The sequence below is a fragment of the Staurois parvus genome, unplaced genomic scaffold (genome assembly GCF_062004578.1).
Source record: "Staurois parvus isolate SC_StPar_1 unplaced genomic scaffold, SC_StPar_1.0 ptg000565l, whole genome shotgun sequence".
NCBI lineage: Eukaryota > Metazoa > Chordata > Amphibia > Anura > Ranidae > Staurois > Staurois parvus.
This window is the reverse complement of record NW_028318361.1, coordinates 352,838-373,797: the sequence shown is the minus strand read 5'-3', so window position 1 is coordinate 373,797 and position 20,960 is coordinate 352,838. Positions and strand designations below refer to the sequence as shown.

The 20,960-nt window shown below is 40.5% G+C and overlaps 1 protein-coding gene across 1 annotated transcript; it reads left to right on the top strand.

Moving 5' to 3' along the window:
* Positions 1–4,405: 4,405 nt before the first annotated feature.
* Positions 4,406–19,582, top strand: LOC149450680 (pancreatic secretory granule membrane major glycoprotein GP2-like). Its single transcript, XM_089691613.1, has 10 exons — positions 4,406–4,527; positions 5,455–5,514; positions 6,395–6,496; positions 8,625–8,833; positions 10,937–11,091; positions 12,947–13,186; positions 14,639–14,795; positions 16,355–16,427; positions 16,685–16,723; positions 19,134–19,582. Exons 2-10 carry the CDS (start codon positions 5,469–5,471, stop codon positions 19,196–19,198), a joined length of 1,086 nt encoding a protein of 361 aa, XP_089547739.1. The 5' UTR covers positions 4,406–4,527; positions 5,455–5,468; the 3' UTR covers positions 19,199–19,582.
* Positions 19,583–20,960: the final 1,378 nt, after the last annotated feature.

Below are 20,960 nucleotides of genomic sequence, written 5' to 3'. Positions count from 1 at the left end.
CTGTTTAACAATTTATTCTTAAAAAAGGTAAATTTAACAACTCACATCTCGCAAAAGTAAAACAGGCTCATAGGGATCAGTGTCTATCGCAGATGTAGACGACCGCTCAGGGAGGGATACAGGCAGATCAGCAGGGGGACGTCAGATGCCAACACCACTAGCTATGGACATACCAGGGACCCAGCCAGGCTCCACCATCCACGCCTCTCCTCCTTGCAGCACCTCCTGCTGATGGGCCGGTATCCTTCTCTCAGCGGTCTTCTACATCTGGTGATAGATGTTCTGCACACTGATCCCTATGAGCCTGTTTTACTTTTACAAGATGTGAGTTGTTAAATTTACCCTTTTTTTACCAATAAACTGTTAAACAGTCTACACTTAGAGGTGCTGTGTCTTTGCTTCTGTTCCTTCTACTCTAGAGTTCTGCTTCACTCTATCACAGCCTGCCCTAGTGCCTTTAGACTGGATCACCCTCTGCTTGACCTGGAACACACCCATAAAACTACATGGACTGCACAATTCATGCTCCTGTTTACTCTCCTTGTGGTGCCTTGTCTGGTATCTTTGTCTCTGTTAAATCTTGAACTCTTTGCTCCCCCATGAACTTTCCATTTAAATATAAAGTTCATAGATGAGCAAAGAGTTCAAGGTTTAACAGAGACAAGGTATAAAGCAGGAATGTCCATAGAACCTGACAAACAGCAGCCCAGGGTCACAGGTGCCACAGCAAGATGAGTCTCAGCCAGACACTGCAGTGGTTCCAGGTTCAGATCTGTATCCTGACTCAGATGGTGGATTCAGATGCATTAAAAACATTGCCATTCAGGTCATCAAAACATACTGTAGACCAGGGGCGGACTGACAACTCATGGTCCCTCAGGCAATAGGGGATCATGGGGCCCCTGTGTCCTTGCCCAAACTCAAAAAAGCCTATGAAAAGGTACCAGGGGCATCTCATGGGGCCCCCTACTGACCCGGGCCCTCGGGCAGTGCCCGAGTTTCCAAATGGTCAGTCCACCCCTGCTGTAGACAAACTCATGGTGTACTAAATTTTAACATCCTTTATAAAAGTAAGAAAATAGTATACTCACACGACAATCACCATATAACTACCCCTTTATATATACATTCTCCAGGCCTCTCCTTTAAGTGAATGAAAGGTTAACCAAACTTTTGTGAAGGAATGGCATTAAGCAGGATATTCAGCTAATCCCTGTCTACACTAGGAAGCCACCACCATGCACTGCTCAACTCCGCTCTCCAGGCACAATCCCCCTCGCTTATCCACAACCAGCATCAGTGCCCCAAACCAATTCCTTCCCCCTTAGCTCATCCACTGTCCCAAAGTCAATGACTCCAAGAGCAATAAAGCCAAAGAATTATCATGATAACCAGCCAATTAGCAATCTTGAAATGAAGAATAACCAATGGCAGCCTCCATCATTCTCTCATGACATTCCCTCCTTTTACAGAGACAATCTGATTGTAAGGTTTATGGCCACCTTTGAAAAATGGTCATTTTATCCTGATTGTCTGCCAGTTGTAAATGACTTAGAAATTAGATATTAATACTAATCGACAAATGGTGTCTGCAAATGTCCCGGGACTGCCAGAGGCTTCCAACAGCGTGAGCTTCTTCCAACAAGTTAGCTGTCAGTTGGACTGCGGTGGTGGTTCTGTGTGCAATTACTTTTCACTCAGCTACCTATATACTCATTGGTCCAGATGGAATGCCCTTCATGTATCTGGCGATGAAAGCAGAAGGTGGAGGTCAGGTGACATTAAAGTAAATGGGCCTCACCCAGGCAGGACTTAGCCCCGAGCTGTCACAGTGTAACTTTAAGGAAAAATCTTACTGACCGATGTATTTTTCTGGAGGCATTTCATATTTATACTTCTACTAGTTCTATTAGAACTTAATCTATCCACTCTTTAAATACTTGTTTATAACCCAACTCTGACCAATTTTTTTTTTAATTTTCTAAAATCTATTAACGACTGTCTATAAAGGCAATAAGGCCCCGGAAGACATCTGGCTATGACGAAACGCGTTGGACGGAGCCCCCATTCTGATGTCATTGCGATGGATCGCCATGTTAGCTTGTTTCTGCTAATTGATATTTTTAGGCTTTTAAGTGCATTTTTGTTCTTTTAAATAAATGAGCCTTAACTTACTGCACTATGAGAGGCACCTCTTTATTTTCATATGAGTCTATGTTGACCCCAGGACATCGGGACGACTTGTGGAGCCTCGGGTGGTGCATGATCCGATCTGAGACACGTGAGCCTGCACAGGATTATATATATTGAGCGTGTTGTGACCTCCTATGATCAAGGGATCAAAGGATCTGGTAAGCCTCCATATTGGAATGAAGATTTTTCATCATTCATCACAGATAAAAGGGAACTGTTCTATACACTTTATAAGGACTGTTTTACTTATGTTGATTTAATTTATTTGTTTTTTGGCAATGGTTCACTCTTGAGCACTTTCTTGGTTATCTTTTATTGGACATATATTATTTGTACATTATTCATGAATTATTGGAGGTATTTATTATTATATATTTTATTAATTTTCTTTATATAAAGAGACAATACAAATAACAATAATATCACATCAATTACATCAAATACACCCCCTTTTCTCCCATTTCCTCCCCCCCAATCCTCTCCACTCCCCCTTAAAAAAACCCCATGTCCATTCCTGTCTTATCTTCTCTTTCCCTTTTTTGTATACCAACCCATTTCTATTTATCTGTTTAATCATTACAATTCTCTAACTCAATTATCAAATCATCCGTCATTTTGACATAATTTCCTGATGTTCTAAAATCACACCACCCTCTCCATTTTTCTCTATACACTTCCACTTTATCCTCCTCAATATAACACAACTCCTCCATCTTATTAATATACTCAATTCTATCTATCCAGTCCTTCATTGTTGGGGAATCCTGGACCTGACAATATTTAGGAATCAAGCTCTTTGTAAATAATACACTATACTATTTTTATATTGTTTTACTGACAACTCTGTTTTGTAGAAAAGGCACACCCTCGGGTACTTCTGTATTGAAGTTCCCAAAATCTCCTGTATATTTTGAATTATTTCTTGCCAAAATACTTGTATATTTGGACATTCCCACCAAATGTGCGCCATCGTCCCTAGCGCCCCACATCCCCTCCAACACAATGGTGATATTTCCTCTCGCTGTTTATGTGCCACACTCGGTGTACAATACCATCTGGACAAACATTTATAATTCATTTCAACTACGTTCATATTCCTCACCCCGTGTATTCATTTTAACACTTTACTCTTCTGTTGATCATTTATTTTTGTACCCAATTCTCTACTGCTGTAGCAGTAGAGGGGTTCACATAGTAGTCAGTTGGATGAATACACAAGCAGATCCCCCTAGCAACAACACTGGTTCAACCGAGGTTTAAGGGAGTACTAGCTAGTCTTCACCAGAGCTACTGATGGTGGAGATGGATTTCGCTGTGTGCTAATGCCAGGTCACGGATTAGAGCAAACAAGGGTCAGGTTGTGGATGAAGCCGAAAGGAACAAGCAGAAGAGTAGACGATGGACAACCCAAAGGGTCAGTAATCAGTAATATCTGGATGGGATCAGATGGAAGCGTAGTCGATGAACAAGCTAAGGGTCGGAAATGAGTGTTAGCAAAGAGAAGTACAGCAGTAGGCATGCAAGGAGCAAGAAATCGGCTGGATTGAGCTCAATATTCTTATACACAGGAAGTGCAAGGACATGGCTTACAGTAGAACTTTAGTCAGAAAAGTCCTTCTAGATCATTTCAGGTTGGCCCCTTTTGCAGGTGTAGCTAGGTAAAACATTAATATTTACTGCTGCTGAGACCATCAGTATAGTCAGTCCTTCGTATATGATCTTATGTGACTTTTAATCTATTTGTTGTACAATAAAATGGGTTTGTTTATACCCTTTGTTGGGGTTTGGTATCTCAAAAGCCTGATCTTCTGTTTTGTAAAGACTAAAAAGCAACAAATAGGAGAAGTTCCTTTCTAAGTTTAGTTGCCTTTATAGTTTGTCGATAATAGATTTTTGGGCACAGAAAAAAAAGTGTCCGAAATTGTGTTTTAAACAAATATTTAAAATGTTGAAAGTTTATTTTTGTAATAGAACTTGCTGACGTTTTATACACATTAAATGCCTCCAGAAAAATATTTCAGCCAATAAGAATTGTTTTTGAGTTATATCGAGACAGCTCGGGGCTAAATCCTGCCTGAGTGAGGCCCATGTACTCTAACGTCACCCAACCTTCTACGTTCTTCACAAGGTAGACGTATAGCATTCCATCTGGACCAATGAGTATATAAGAAGCTGAGAGATCAGTAATTGTCCACAGATCCCCTCCAACATCCAACTGCCTCTCCTAAAGGTAGCAAAGCTCAACCGACAACAAACTTTGCGCACTTGTTGGAAGATCATAAAGTTGCTGGAAGTTTCGTGAAGACCTGGGACGTTTGAAAACCACATTTATCGGTTAGTATACAATTCCTAAGTCATTTACAACTGATAGCAGACATTAAGGATACAATTGTCATTTTCTAAAGCTGTACAATCTCCATGATGGGAGGGGATGTCATGCGAGAACGATGGAGATTGCCATTGGTGACTCTGTATTTTCAGAATGTTGGTTTGTTATCAAGATAATTCACTGATCTGCGGCTTTGTAATTGTGTTACTTTAAGTGAAGCAGCGTGATTTCAAAGTCGCATTCAGCGTGAACCAGAGCTCACCGTATTTCTCTAATGGTTTGAATCTTAATGTTTTTTCCTAGTAAATAAAAATAATGAATATTGTAAAATATATGAATGTTTTTTCTTTCTTTGTATTTATTTTGTTTTACTTTGTATTTTGCTGTATTGCTCTTCAGGTTTGAATCTTATTCTTTATTTCACGTTATAAATTATTTCTTCCTCTTCTTCTTCTTCATATTAAGAATAATAATTATATATATATATACATATACATATATATGAAATAATTTTTTATCAAATATTGTTAGGTCTGGTATGTTACGTAGTCAATAAAAATAATGAATATCGTAAAATATATGGATGTTTGTTGTTTGTTTGTTTTTTCATTGTATTTATTTTGTTTTATTTTGGGTTTTACTGTATTACTTTACTGGCTTGAATCTTATTGTATATTTATAGTTATAAATCTATATATATAAGTCTAGTATGTTACATAGTCAATAAAGATCATGAATATTGTAACATATATGGACGTTACTTTTTCCATTGTATTTGTTTTGGGTTTTAATGGAAAAAAATATATATAAATGAAAGCAAAACTCTGCAGGACTTTTTCTTTTTTTCTTTTTCTTTCTGTTTTTTCTTTTTTTTCTGATTTTTGCTAAATCACAAACAGAATTTGGTTGCTCATACTGGATGTATTTTCCAGGGTCCCTGATAACCATGAAGACAACACTGCTGCTCTCTGTATTGTGCGCTGCCATGGCGGGTGAGTGACGTTGATGTCCTTTTATCCTATAATAACACATCTGGAATACAGAGACAGCGATAGTTCCCAGAAATTAGATGGCACAATTGGGGAAGGGCAGATAGACAGAGAAAGAGTGAGGGAGTTCCATTCTGTAATTTAAATGTATCTAAACCCGAGAATAATAATCTAATATACTTCAGCTTGCTGGTTCTTAGTGGTGGCTGCATTTGTTTTATTTTATTCTTTTTTCTCACATGTTTTCACCTGGTGATCCTGCCAGCCTCCATGTAACATCTCCCACTCTCCATATTGTATCTATGAACAAGCAGTGTCATAGGACTACAAAATCCTTCCCCCTTTCCTCATCTGTGTAAGATAGGAGGAAGGGGCAATAAACTGACCTGACAGGACTGATAACCCTGTATGAGATAAGACTGCAGAGTCCACAGGAGAGCATTGGATTTCTGGCAGGATCAACAGATAACAAAACAGATTAGGAATGAATGGCAGCCGCGCGTATCTGCTGAATATCAGCGTGGTTTGCCTGAGGGTGCAGGAATGCGTGTGATTTACACAAATTCCGGCACCTACATATATGTGAACCTCGCCTTATTCAGGAACACGGGTGACTACAACGCAGGGAAGAGGGTTGTGGAGCACTTTGTTTATGAATTGTAACACTTTTGGTAGACGTTTGTATATTGGAACACTCGGATACAAGTTGCAGCGGTTGGACAATCATTGGATTGCTGTGGAGAACTTTGAAACAAACTAGACATTATCGCTGATTTATTTGAACTGTTGTGATCCTTGTGTCACATAGTAGCTTGATATGAGACCTGTTTAGACTTCCACACAGGAACACAGGGCGCACTTTAATGTTTTTCTGTCTCTCCAGTGGCTGCGTCTGTACCCTGTGGAAGTGCTACCTGTAATCCTGATGAGATCTGTAACAATAATACTGCCTGCATGTGCGATACAACGTTCTATACAGACTCAGGTATGGTATGATATAATATAGTCAGAATGGGAGCCTTTTGAAATCAAATATTGAATTTATGAAATAAAATGTATTTCTAAGAATAAACCATATGAGGTGCATGTAGCACACATTAAATAGTGGGAAGGTGCAATGGTCACTTTACATCAGGATTCTAAATGAACCGCAATGGAGTGCCCTGGTGTGAATGAGCCCCCCGACTTCCTGAACATGAATGGTGGATAGTACAGGAATAATCTGACTGTCTGCAGATAAACATACAAACTGGGATTGCTGTGTGTAATATGGAGTCAGGAGTGGAGACCATAGCAAGACCCAACTGAAGTCGGCTTATCGTGTTCCCAAAGAAACAATCACTGTTTGCATCCAGATTTGTGGCTTAGGGAGGTCTGTATCGGGGAAATCCTGAAAAGAGCCTTCAGCTTCTGAAGGACTCCGGTGTGCCAGACTATACCAGACTGAACCCGAGTTCTGTGCAATCGTGGGGTTTTTCCACAGATTGCATGGGGTTCCTTGAGCAAACTCTGCCTGTCAGATAAGTCTGCTTTTGTTGCTTCACTCCCGCTGAATGGCAGATCTGGTGGGGGACAGATGATATATACAAAAGGTGGGGTCTCCCTGGAGATATCAATGACCATCTATGGACATGACCAACACTGGGATCCAAATGCCTGAAAACCCAAGGTACTTGACTTGTTCAAACGGAACCCTTAGCTCTACTGACCACCAATGTATGGGGGCTCTGCACTGACCACCAATGTAAGGGGTTCTACACTGACCACCAATGTAAGGGGCACACTACACTGAACTCCAATGTAACGGGGCACTACACTGACCACCAATGTAAGGGGCACTACACTGACCTCCAATGTAATGGGGCACTACACTGACCACCAATGTAACGGGCACTACACTGACCACCAATGTAAGGGGATACTACACTGACCACCAATGTAAGAGGACACTACATTGACCACCAGTGTAAGGGGGCACTACACTGACTATCAATATAGGGGGGCATCTATGGACATGACCAACACTGGGATCCAAATGCCTAAAAACCCAAGATACTTGACTTGTTCAAACGGAACCCTTAGCTCTACTGACCACCAATGTAAGGGGACACTAAATTGACCTCCAATGTAAGGAGACACTGCACTGACCACCAATGTAAGGAGACACTACACTGACCACCAATGTAAGGGGACACTAAATTGACCTCCAATGTAAGGAGACACTGCACTGACCACCAATGTAAGGGGACACTACACTGACCATCAATGTAAGGGAACACTACACTGATCACCAATGTAAGGGGACACTAAATTGACCACCAATGTAAGGGGACACTACACTGACCACCAATGTAAGGGGACACTACATTGACCACCAGTGTAAGGGGGCACTACACTGACCACTAATGTAAGGGGGCACTACATCGACCACCAATGTAAGGAGGCACTACACTGACCATCAATATAGGGTGGCACTACACTGACCACTAATGTAAGGGGCACTACATCGACCACCAATGTAAGGGGACACTACACTGACCACCAATGTAAGGAGGCACTACACTGACCACCAATGTAGACCTCTAATTCAACATCAGATCCCTTCAAGTAAAAATGGACTCCCCGGCAACAATATATCCCAAGCAGCCAGCAATAGTAGACCCCCTCTTAACAGTAGATCCTGCCCAGCAACAATTGAACCCCCCAGCAACAATAGATCCCCCACCGAAAGCAATAGACCACCCAGCAGCCAGCATTAATAGACCCACCAGCACACCCCAGCACCCCTTGCCATTACATACATTCAGTGCTGGAGGTGCCGGAATGGGGTTGCCCCACGTTCCCACTGAAAAAAAGCCCTGATTGGCTCTACACTGACCACCAATGTATGGAAAGGGGGTACACTGACCACCAACAGCCTGTACTGTATGTAAACTGGAAATTTAATTTGGCTTTAACTCTAACTCTCTGGCTGCTTTCTCCCCAGTCCCTGGTCACTCCTGCCACCCCAAAGTGGGTATATATAGAAACCCCCTATAGTGTATAATGTACATCAAGTATGTCACCGTCACCTCTCATCTCAGAAATGCTGAATGAATTTACTCTTTTTACAGGAAGCTTTCCAAATTTGACTTGTGATGGAGGATATTTCAATATACAAGTGCCAAAATGTTGGTTGGAAGCACATGGTTATAATACGTCCGATATTAGGCTGAACAGCACCGACGCCAATTGTTCTGCAGTAAGTAACGTTGTGGGTGGAATATCGCAGATGACCATTCATCATCCATTGATAAAATATGACTGTAACACTAGTACTGAGGTAAGTTCTCCTGACACGGTCTGACTGTTTGATATACAAGAGAAGTAAAAACAGATACATTAAATTATGTATGGACAAAAATGTTCTGTTTTAGGATTTTAATGGAGTAGAGAAAATGTAGAACACTTGTTATGTTTTTTTTTTGTCTTTGTTCTCAAAAGAATGTTTTCTCTTCTATGTATTATTTGATACTTAGTCTTGCAAGAAAAGAAATGACAAAACAAAAACTTTTGTTATATGCCCCAGGCTCAACAGAACACATTAAGATTGCACTAAAGCCTAAGAATTTTTTTGTTACCCCAATGTCCTGATGAATTTACACCCCCCCTCATCCGCATAAGTACAAGACAAGTAGCTAGTTAATTCATGTGCTGACAAAGATTATATTGATATTAGGAGAGAGACAGAGAGATGAGCTCATCAGTCCTCTGCTTCTCTTATTACTGTACAGTCACAGGCTGGGGGTGTGGAGTCCAGGGGGACCTGGGCTCAGAGAAAATGGGTTGACACTGGCTGTCAGAATGAGCACATAAATTGGCAAAGAAAAAATACCGCAGGGGGAATCACTGAACTGAAGTTGAATTTTGCATGTATTTTGTTATTTTATCTTTGGGGTATTTATTTATTTATTTTTTACAATGGAGTTTATTGATAGTATCAAGTCATCAGATGAATCCAAGGATAGAAATAACAGTGAAGAGGAATAAACATGCAGTTCCTCTAGGTAACATAAAGCATAATAAATGCACTGAGTTACAGAAGCAAACAAGAAATGTGATTACAATGTGTAATGAAATGATAAGATACATAACAAAGTGCAGTATTGATTAGCATATGAAGATCTCGGATTCATCAGTAGAAAAGGAGAAAATGGGGGCGACCATTGGGTGGTAGAAGGTCACACCCCGGAAAATGTCATAGAGCCATGTCCCCAGCGTTTTCCACACAGCTTGGATATTCCCCACCCTCTGAAAGAAGTAAACTGTATCCACCATCTCCATCCAATTTCTTTTGGAATCAGTTTGTAATGTTTGGTTGGTGGGGGGGAGACATGCTGTGTTCCAATTGTGCAATGCAATTTTACATATATGCAAGATACATTTTAGACAGAGGTGTCCCTAGGGCTGGTGTCACCCTGTGCGGTAAGAAGTGGTGTCACCCCTCCAGAGAGGAAGGAGCGGTGCCGGTGTAGCAGTAAAATGAGTATCCCGACCTATGAAGATATATATCCCCTGAAGGTTGAACCTATTCGGGGTTAACTGATCTTGCGACCCATAGTGATCCACAGGATCAGCTTCAGCGGTTTGCATCCTGTAAGGGGTTAACTGTGGCAGCTTTGTACTAAGGCTTCTTCGGCCTGAATCTGGCACATGTGCCGTTGCTTCAGGGGATACATATCTTCACAGATCCGGGATACTCATTTTAACACTACACCGGAGGCAGCTGTCACTGTGCCGGGAACCCGGGATCACCCCAATAACTGGCCAGGACCTTCACAGAACCCAGAAGCTCTGCTGGCATCCTACTCATGCACCCCTTGTGATGGTGTCACTCAGTGCACCCCGTACCCCCCCTAGGGTCGCCACTGGTTTTAGATGTGGTTTGTTAATAAAGCAACATTGTTTTTGTTCTTTGTGTACGGAGTTTATGTAATTAAAAAGTCCATTAGGTTCTCATGAATCCGTAAGTAAACATGAAGACAGCATACAAAGCATTATGTGTAACCCCATGAGAGAAGTGTGGATACGCCAATCCTTTGGGCACAAAATGGGTCCAGTGATTATACAAAATGCTTCAGGTTAAAAGAAAAAATTATATACAGTACAGTATATAGAACAGAATGAAAAAAAGAGTAGAGGAGAAGAAAGAAATAGTTAAAGAAAAGGAAAAAGGGTCCCGGGGATCACGGTAGAAGGCGGGGTATTTATTTTTATCTGGTTGTTTTTGGCCGGAGTTCTGCTTTAAAAAAACTGAAGGCGACCTTTTTCGCTTGTCAGGGAATACACTGACATTAATAGTAAATATCTGTAAATGTGCAGATTACTGTATGGTGGGGAGTTTTCTGACCTCGTCTAATGACTTATGTGCTTCCTCTCTCTACAGATAAATTCCACCCATATCACATACACAAATCAGCTGAATCTTTTTGCCGATACGGATCCGATCCGAACACAAAATGACGCTGTCATGAATGTCTCCTGCTCTTACCCGCTGTATATGAATATCACGCTTAATGTGCCCCTGCACCCAAAACTTGGGTAATTATTATTACACATTTTTGGTCTTTCAGAAATCTATGTTGACTATCTCTTATGACATTGGATTCCATCATATACTCTTGTATGAGGTGCTTAAAGCGGAGTTCCAGCTGAAAAAAACTCTAGCTGCTGACTTTTAAAAAACAAACACTTACCTGTCCCTCGGTCCAGCAATATCCTCACCACAGCTGGTTTCACCGGCCGTCTTCTGTGCCGATCCCCCAAAGAGGCAATTGGATATTCCCTGGATCAACTTTCCCTATAAATGTTAGTACATACTCATCTGTATGAATGAAGGGCACACTCTCTTCATGCATTACCGTGGTGAAACGTGGTACCAGGGGCAAACTGACAACTCATGGGGCCCCCGGGCAATAGGGGATCATGGGGCCCCTGTGTCCTTGCCCAAACTAAAAAAAGCCTATGAAAAAAGTACCAGGGGCATCTCATGGGGCCTCTACTGACCTCGGGCCCTCGGGCAGTTCTCAAATTTCCAAATGGTCAGTCCGCCCCTGCGTGGTACGTTTCTTCTAGATTTATGGATTTAAAAAGTAATGAACATACATAGTTACATAGTTAGTCTGGCTGAAAAGAGACAAAAGTCCATCCAGTTATACCATAAAGAAAAAAGTTATAATCCTACACCCACAGTTGATCCAGAGGAAGGCAAAAAACCCAACAAAGCACGATCCAATTTGCTTCTGCAGGGGAAAAAAATCCTTCCTGATCCCCGAGAGGCAATCGGATATTCCCTGGATCAACTTTCCCTATAAATGTTAGTACATACTCATCTGTGCACTCTCTTCATGCATTACCGTGGTGAAACACGACTTTATTAAAATGCATAAATGTACATACTCACAAACCAAAGGAGATAAAAACAGAGACAAAGACTCAGTGGTGACGGTCCCAAATGACGGGAGACCCTTGATGAGGTAGGCTGACGCATTTCGGGAGACATACTCCTTTCTTCAGAGCTCTCCTTTGGTTTGTGACTATGCACTTTTATGCATTTTAATAAGCTCGTGTTTCACCGCAGTAATGCACGAAGAGAGTGCGCCATGTTTTTGGTTTTCTTCACCAGTTACAATGTTTCCTGATCTTCCAAGGGCTGCACCTCAGTGAATGACAGTCACAGTACCCCTAGTCACCATGAAGATATGAGCGCTGGTTTGGTTTTTTGGATACTCATCTGTATGCTGTCATAATGGTGTAATTGGTGTGTTTCTGCAGCTGCCCCACATTGGCTCTAAGTCTGAGATGTGAGCAATCACATGACTACTTACTGCCCAGTTCTCAGTCTTCTCCAAGTGGAGACAAGTGACTGTCAGTCATGTCCTCTCCGCTCTGCTCCTCCAGCACTCACAGAAGCATTGGTCAGGGGAGGGGGTGGGTGCAGCTGGCTCCAGATCTCAGTCACATGCTGAGAGGCATATCCAGCTGTCATTCAGACAGTCAAATGGATCCTGACAATTTTGTCGGGATCCTTCCACAGTCTGTAGAGGATGTGCCATGTCGGATGATAGCGGGCAATCTGGGTCACAGAAGAGTTAGTGCACTCCTGTGACCCACAAGAGATGTACAGACAAAAAAAAGATTTTGGAATATTTCTCTTTCAAAGTATTTTTATTTTGTTTGTTTTATAAACATTTAAAACCATTGTGGTGCTTTTTAAATTGTATATCAGATTCATCTCTTCCATCAGAATACACAGAGCTAAAGGAAATAGCTAATAGGTTTGTTCTTTATCCTCATTGCAAATAATGTCAGTTCTCTGTGTGATAACATAGACGCATGGCCACATACCTACAAGGGTTTCTTGGTAGGTGACCTTTGTCTTGTGTCTATTTTCCAGGACCGCAGAAATAAATGGACCTACAGCAGGTACAAGTTATACAGCCGTAATGGCAGCCTTTAAAGAAAGCACATATACGACCCTTCTCTCAGACGATTCCATCCTGACTGTGGAAGATACTATTTACCTTTCTGTGAAAGTACCAGATCTGGATGCCAGAACCTCCAATCTCTCAGTGGTGAATCTTTATGCCTCTCCTACCAACTCAAGCTCCCTCAATTACTATCTTCTTAAGGACGGGTAAGTACACAGTATGCCGGTTAGCAATTCTATGTGATCTTTGACTACAGAAATAATTCACTAAATGCCCAGAAACAGATATATTAGGAGGTAGGTTGCTGTAGTGTTGCCAAGAAGTTCTGAACTAATCTGGTCAAACAACTTATTAAAGTGACATAATTAACATTTATTAACATTTATTTTTGCTTGATACAGAATGTTTTCCATTGAAGGGCTCATTCACACCACAATTGATGGGTTCCTTTGCTCAAGGCAGGCCCAATGCATTGACAATCCGTTGTTTATTATACCTCCAGTTCACAGCAATGTGTTGGTGCGCATTGGAGGAAAATGGAGCATGCTGCAATTAAGCAGAGTGCAATACATGCAATTTGATGTATTTCATTTGTCTCCATGGAAAATACATCAGGGAGAAAATCGTGTAGGTGTGAGTAGGTCTGAGGTGTGAAGAAATACTGGTCACAGAGCATGTAATCATTTCTTGTGTACGGCACAATGACTGTGAATTGAGGACTTTAATTCTGAATAACAGGAACAATATAATGAACACATACCTAGAATTGTTCAGCTATAAAATACATATAAAATAAGGAAGACATGCCATGTATTGTCCATCTATAATATATACTGTATATCTATATATCTATATTGATAGATAAATACTGTAGATAGATAGATAGATAATAGATAGATAGATGATAGATAGATAGATAGATAATAGATAGATAGATAGATAGATAGATAGATAGATAGATAGATAGATAGATAGATAGATGATAGATAGATAATAGATAGATAGATAGATAGATAGATAGATAGATAGATAGATAATAGATAGATAGATAGATAGATAGATAGATAGATAGATAGATAATAGATAGATAGATAGATAGATAGATAGATAGATAGATAGATAATAGATAGATAGATAGATAGATAGATAGATAGATAGATAATAGATAGATAGATAATAGATAGATGATAGATAGATAGATAGATAGATAGATAGATAATAGATAGATAGATAGATAGATAATAGATAGATAGATAATAGATAGATAGATTATAGATAGATAGATAATAGATAGATAGATAGATAGATAGATAGATAGATAGATAGATAGATAGATAGATAATAGATAGATAGATAGATAGATAGATAGATAGATAGATAGATAGATAGATAGATAATAGATAGATGATAGATAGATAGATAGATAGATAGATAGATAGATAGATAGATAGATAATAGATAGATAGATAATAGATAGATAGATTATAGATAGATAGATAGATAGATAGATAGATAGATAGATAGATAGATAGATAGATACAGTATTTATATATTGAACATACCCCATATATTGATCAGCTCTATTAGTATGTACCAGTATTGTGTTCTAATCTATAGATTACAGTAACTGAAAGCTGATGAAAGGTTTCTGTATCCAGGTGCCCATCTACTGATATATCTACTGACCAGCTAACAGGGAGTAGCAATGGAGTCGGCATTGAAGCTCGGTTTGCAATGAAAGTCTTCAAGATCACCAGTTCTAACACCGTCTATCTCTTTGCTGAACTTAAACTCTGCACTGATGATTGTAACGTGGTAAGACTCAACGTACACATAGAGGATGTTCTGTGATTTCTGTGCCTGAAGGAGCAGTCAGGGCTTCATTAGCCATACCCACATATTAGGAACCGGGGCTTTTCTGCAACAGGAACGCAGGGAAATGCAGTTCCGGCACCTTCAGCATAGAATGTTTGTAAGAGCAAGGAGTGCTGGGAAGTAGAGGTCTTTTGTTGCTAAGGAGGTCAGTTGTTGCTGGGGGGCGATATTGTTACTGGGGGGGGTCTATTGCTGTTGGGTAGGATATATTGTTGTTGGGGGGTATTTAGTTGTGGGGGGTCTATTGTTGTTGGCTGCTGACAAATATGTTGTTGCTAAAGGGTGTCTATTGTTGCTATGGTGGATCTATTGTTTAGGGGTTTTTTGTTGTAAGGGGAACTATTGTTGCTGGTTTTGATTTATCGTTGCTGGGATGGTATTTTATTTGGGGGGGTATTGTTGATGGCTGTGGGGGATCTATTTTACTGCTTTTTGTTATCATTAACAAATTCCAAAAAAATTATTTAGCAATACAAAATTATACTTTGTTCTGTGTTTTTTTAAAAGGGGCGATACTGGAAGGTCGGTAGGGGGTGGAACTAAGGGACAGTACTCAGAGGTGGGTGGAGGGTGGGCACAAAGAGTGGCTTGGAAGGAGGGAGTTCTTGCACCTATTCTCTGAGAAAAAACCCGTGACAGGAACAGTTTAGACAGGTGCCAAGAATCCTACTAGCATTTTGGAGGAAATCCACACAAACATAACATGCAAACTCCATGCAGTTAGTGTTCTGGCTGGGAGGTTAAGATCCCCAGTGCTGCAAGGCAAAGAGTACTAACCATCAAGCCACTGCGCTGCCCAAATGTCCACAGTTGGCTTTCTGGTTATTGCGCAGCCTTATTAAGATGCATAGAGGTGTTTATGGACCAAAAATATATTTAAAAAATAATGAGCACCGAGCATAAACATACCAGTTTTCCTCCTGAATACCAGATCTGCTGCTGCTAACCAAGCAGGTAGAACATTGCTGTGTGTAAAGAGCAAAGTAGCTGAATTAATGGTCAACTCCACACAAACGTGGCAAATTAAGTTATGTGCTGGCTTCTGATACTGAGATATCACCACCAGAATTCACAGTTCTGCCCATCTGCTGCAGCCATAACATGGGATGCGCTAGGGTTTGGCTCAAACCCAAGTCCATCCCTAACAAAGACAAATGATGGCTTCATGCTCATCCCAAACAAAGACAATGGATGGTGCCATGCTGCCCCGATACAATTAGAATAAATAGGTGATTGGGGAATATGGCTTGGAGTGACTGAAACCAATGTGGAGGGGAAATGTAAACTATTCCAGGGAAGTCTCACCGCTGGAGTGATGGAAGAACCTGGTGCGCCCGCATCCTCCACTGTTTCCATTGTGGGGATAACACAGATAAAGGAACATGAAGGGGACGTTGTGACTTTTGCATAGCTGTGGTGTTTCTTGGATACAATTTGCAGTTTCTTCATCGATTTCACTTGTCTGGAATTTCTGTTGAATTACTTTTATTTCCTTACAGACCTGCCCCTCTGTATCCAGATCAGGTGTTTCTCAGAAAATTGCAAGAAAAGTCAGTCTCTATCTGGATGCAGGTAAGTCATCTCAGGTTCACAGTTTTGTTACAGTAATTTTCCGTGTTCCTTCAGTCACATGTATTAAAGCCCAACTCCAGACCAACCCATTGTTTGGGTTTATTGTCGGGGCTTACAAATGCTTTCACGTCTACGGTGAACACAACACAATTATTTCAGCCTCCAGTGAATGTGAATGTCATACGATATATCCAGAAGAATGAGTCTCAGTCCTGTTGAGATCTCCAATTAACAGAAATGTTTTTCTTTATTTGCAGCTGATTCCTCTTACGATACAGATGTCAGTTCTGCTAGCGGTAAGTAAACTCTTACATTGAGACTTCTCATGGTGTAAAGAGGTGTAATTAAACATGTTCAACCCATTTACAGCAACAACATGCTTATATGTGGGGGAAGGGCAGGTGGACCTCAACATCCATCCCCTGCATATATGCCCCACCCCCAGAACTGTGACCGAGCTGTCACCAATAGCTCACAATATAATCAGCAGTTGGTAGGATTGGCTCCGGATGAAGTCAGCACTGTGCAGCAAATCACAGTGCAGCGTGATCAGGTGACCCTCCTATCGACCTTTGGGTATCAGGGTACATTTAAAGCACCAGCTGCCACCAGCATAAAGAGGTTAAAGCTGAATTCCAGGAAAAATCTACATTTTCAGATGATTAACAGATAGGGGAGCCATATTACCTGCCAACGGATTTGTATTTCTGTCTATGCGTTCCTGAGTTTTACACAACTCTGCCACGCAGCACAGCCATGAGGATGACGCCATTTTTACTGTTACACTTAGGAATACAGTGGTGTCTTCTCCCCACCCCCAGTTTGGACAGTAGCACACTGATTAGGTCATGTACCCCTCCTCCTATCCCGGGGGTAGGCAACTTGTGGCTCTCTAGCTGTTGTGGAATTACATTTCCCATGAGGCATTGTAAAGATTATAAAACTGACAGTTACAGCTATGACTTGCAGAGTCATGATGGAACTTGTAGTCCTGCGGCTCTCAGGTTGCCTACCCCTGTCCTCTCCGCATGCTCCTTGTAAATATTTCTGTGTGCAGCACATGATTAGTACTCCATCCTTGTGCTGTTTCTTCCTCTCACTTGTATTTATTATTTTAATTGCAGGTACTTATATAGCACCACCAATTTACACATTCATATCAGTCCCGCCCTCAAGGAGCTTACAATCGAAGGTCCCCAACTCTCATACCTACATACATACAAATACTAGGGTCAATTTAGCTCCCATTGTGTAGGTAGTACGGTGGTTGGGATTTGAACCAACGAACCCAGTGCTGCTAGGTTGAAGTTCTAACCACTTAGCCACTGTGCTGCTCTCACATTCTACCTCTGCTGTACAGGGACAGCAAAAGGCCAATACCCGGTAACATTTAGGTACTTACACTACTTGCAGGTAGTGCCATGGTTGGGATTTGAACCAACAAACCCAGTGCTACTAGGCAGAAGTGCTAACCACTTAGCCACTGTGCTGCTCTCCCATTCTTCTTCTCCTGTACAGGGATGGCAAAAGGCCAATACCAGATCACATTTAGGTACTTACACTGCTTGCATTGAAGAATGCTCAGCAAAGATATTGTCTCCTTTTCAGCCTTTGCAGATTCCTGTTACACAAATAATTAACTCCTCCATAGACATATGTCAAATTTCCCATTTCCCCCCATCTCACCTGTCTAATTCTAACACTGACTGAGAACTTTGACCTATCCATATAATTCTATGCATACAGTTTGTATTTATCTAAAAATGTATTGATGTTAGTTTGATTATAAAAGCATAAAGTTAAAGGGTTGTTAGCAATGATTGAGACTTTCAATTAGAAAGAGACAGTCTGAAGGCAAACAGCTTCTGTTGTGCTGTCTTTGGAAAACACATAATGCTCCATGACACAAATATTGTATTAAAATGTTTTTTGTTTTTTTTGTTGGTGATATTTATTGTTTTCCCCCCCACTGGTCAGATTTCCCATCACTTCCTATGTGGTCAACACAACTACAGTGGAGGGGATCTCTGTATTAATGAGTACATCCAGCTTTTTTTTTTCTCAGCCTTAGAAATAGTTCGAAAGAATAAGACTCCATTTTGGGCTTTTATTGCCATCTTGGGATATGTTGGTGAAATTTCCCTTTGCTTAGTGTCCCAGTGGCAACTGTTTTACAAAACCGGAAGTGAAAGCAAATCTCCAACAACACAGACAGAAATATTTTTTTTTATTAAGTAGAGTATAGAAAAGTCAAAGTACCTGCCAGCTTTTTTTTATTGCTGTTTGGGTCCATGTAGCAGATTTTCCCTCAATGCCTTTTTGGTAAAAGTCACTTTGACGGTAAATGAGGGTAAATTTCTCTAATGATGCCCCATATCAATTAGACTGACAAGAGTTCAAATTCTATCTCTATAGCATCCAGATTTATAAAAATTTTGGTTGTACATACACTTTAAATTCCCATAGTCACAATCTGGTATAAAAGTTGGCTTTCATCAGACTGCAACTACAATGAAAACTTAGGATTGAACAGAAGATCTTCCATTGGAAGGTGAAGCCCTTCCCACTCCATTCCTAATATCTCTTATGTGATGTTATTGGAGGATGAAGCCCTTCCCTCTCCATTCCTAATATCTCCTATGTGATGTTATTGGAGGATGAAGCACTTCCCTCTCCATTCCTAATATTTTCTCTGTGTTGTTCCAGGTTTCTCCATGCCTTGGACTTTGTCTGCTCTGATCTCCTCCTGGATCCTGATGAAGCTGATGTAAAGTCTTCGAGCACCAACCATCCCGGGCACCATGAGGCTTTGTCGTAACGTCAACCCCAATGCTCTCGGCAGAGAGAAGTTATGAAGGAATCTTGTATCTATTTCTTTTTCTGTGTATGCTATTGGCTGCATCATATATAACGCTACCTAGGATAACCTCGCCGCTATGCGCCCTGATTATTACTCATTTTGTACAGTGCCGATAATCTGCTCTTTTGGCTTAGAGGTGCCGGCTTTATATCTGAGCTATTTATTGTGTTGTATTTATTGTACGGCAAGAATGGTTAATGGAGTGGACAATATATTAGATATTTTGTATCCCTGGTGAGCACAACCTGTACTTTTTACTGTTCTTTTACATATAATAAACTGCAAAGTAATGTAATTCAAGGTGTTTCTTTGCATTTATATTCAGTCATTGCAGGTGCTATGGTTAGGGAAAGGTGCCTCCTAAGGCATAGCTAACCCCAAAACCCAAAATGTAATATATTGCAGCTCACTGGCCCTTAGATTAGTGGTTGCATTTTTCTTTTTTTACAGGCATTTTCCCCCTTTTTTATAATTTAAACTTTTATTTGATTTTCCAGTACAAAAAGAACAACACTTTTGCAAAAAAAATCTATTTTCCCCATCCACATCCTCTTTCTTGAACTATATCTTCTCTCATATATATCTATCTCTGATACTGCTCTCTCTCAGATTCTCAATTAAGGCTCTCTCCTGACTTCTAATTTTCCCCCCCAATTCCGACAAGTTCCATATATCTTTCAGAGGTTTTACATTTCAACCAACTGCACCACATTTTCCTGAATTTTTTCCATTTTATCCTCCTCCATGTGATATAGCTCCTCCATCCTATAGATATTTTCAACTCTATTTATCTATTCTTTAATTCTTGGTGCTTCAGCAACCTGCCAGAATTTGGGAATCAATCCCTTAGCCGCCCTAATTAAGTGATAAAGTACCATATTTTTATATCATTTCACTGAAGGCTCAAAGTTATAAAATAAACACCTCTAGGGATCACTCTATACAGTTATCCCACATATTTCCTGAATGTATTGGATTATTTCCCGCCAGTAATCCCGTATTTTCAGGCAACCCCACCATAGATGTGCCATTGTACCCCTCTCTCCACATCCTCTCCAGCACAGAGGTGAAGTATCTCCTTGTTGCCTGTAGGCTACATTTGGTGTAATATATCATCTAAGTAAACATTTATAGTTCATCTCCACTGTGCTCATATTTGTCACCTCAGTTGTTAATTTGAAAACTTTATTCCATTGCTGTGCATTCAATTCTGTTCCAAGCTCCTTTTCCCATTTTTCCAAGAACCCCAGAGGATCAGTTCCTTCCATAGCCATAATGATCTTATAAATCCTAGAAGTGACACGTTTTGGGGTTATTTTTTCATCTAACAATTTTTCAAATGGATACATGTCCTCCGATGTCCTCAGTGGTTGTGGGAGACTTGAAACAAAATGGTTTAGTTGAAAGTACCGCCACTCATCAAATGTGATCAATAAATAATTTTTCTTCTTTAAATTTTGAAAAGTGTTCAATTTCCCTTCATTCAATATATCCTTCAAATGTGTGTTCTTGTCCTTTATCCATTTCCCAAAAATGGTATCCTTCCCCGGGGGAAATACTCCGTTTCCCACCAAGGGAGTCGATATTGAATTATATTTCCATCCTTTTTGACTATACATTCTATCCCATAATCCCATATACTCAAAACTTTGCTTGTGTCATGTTAACATCTA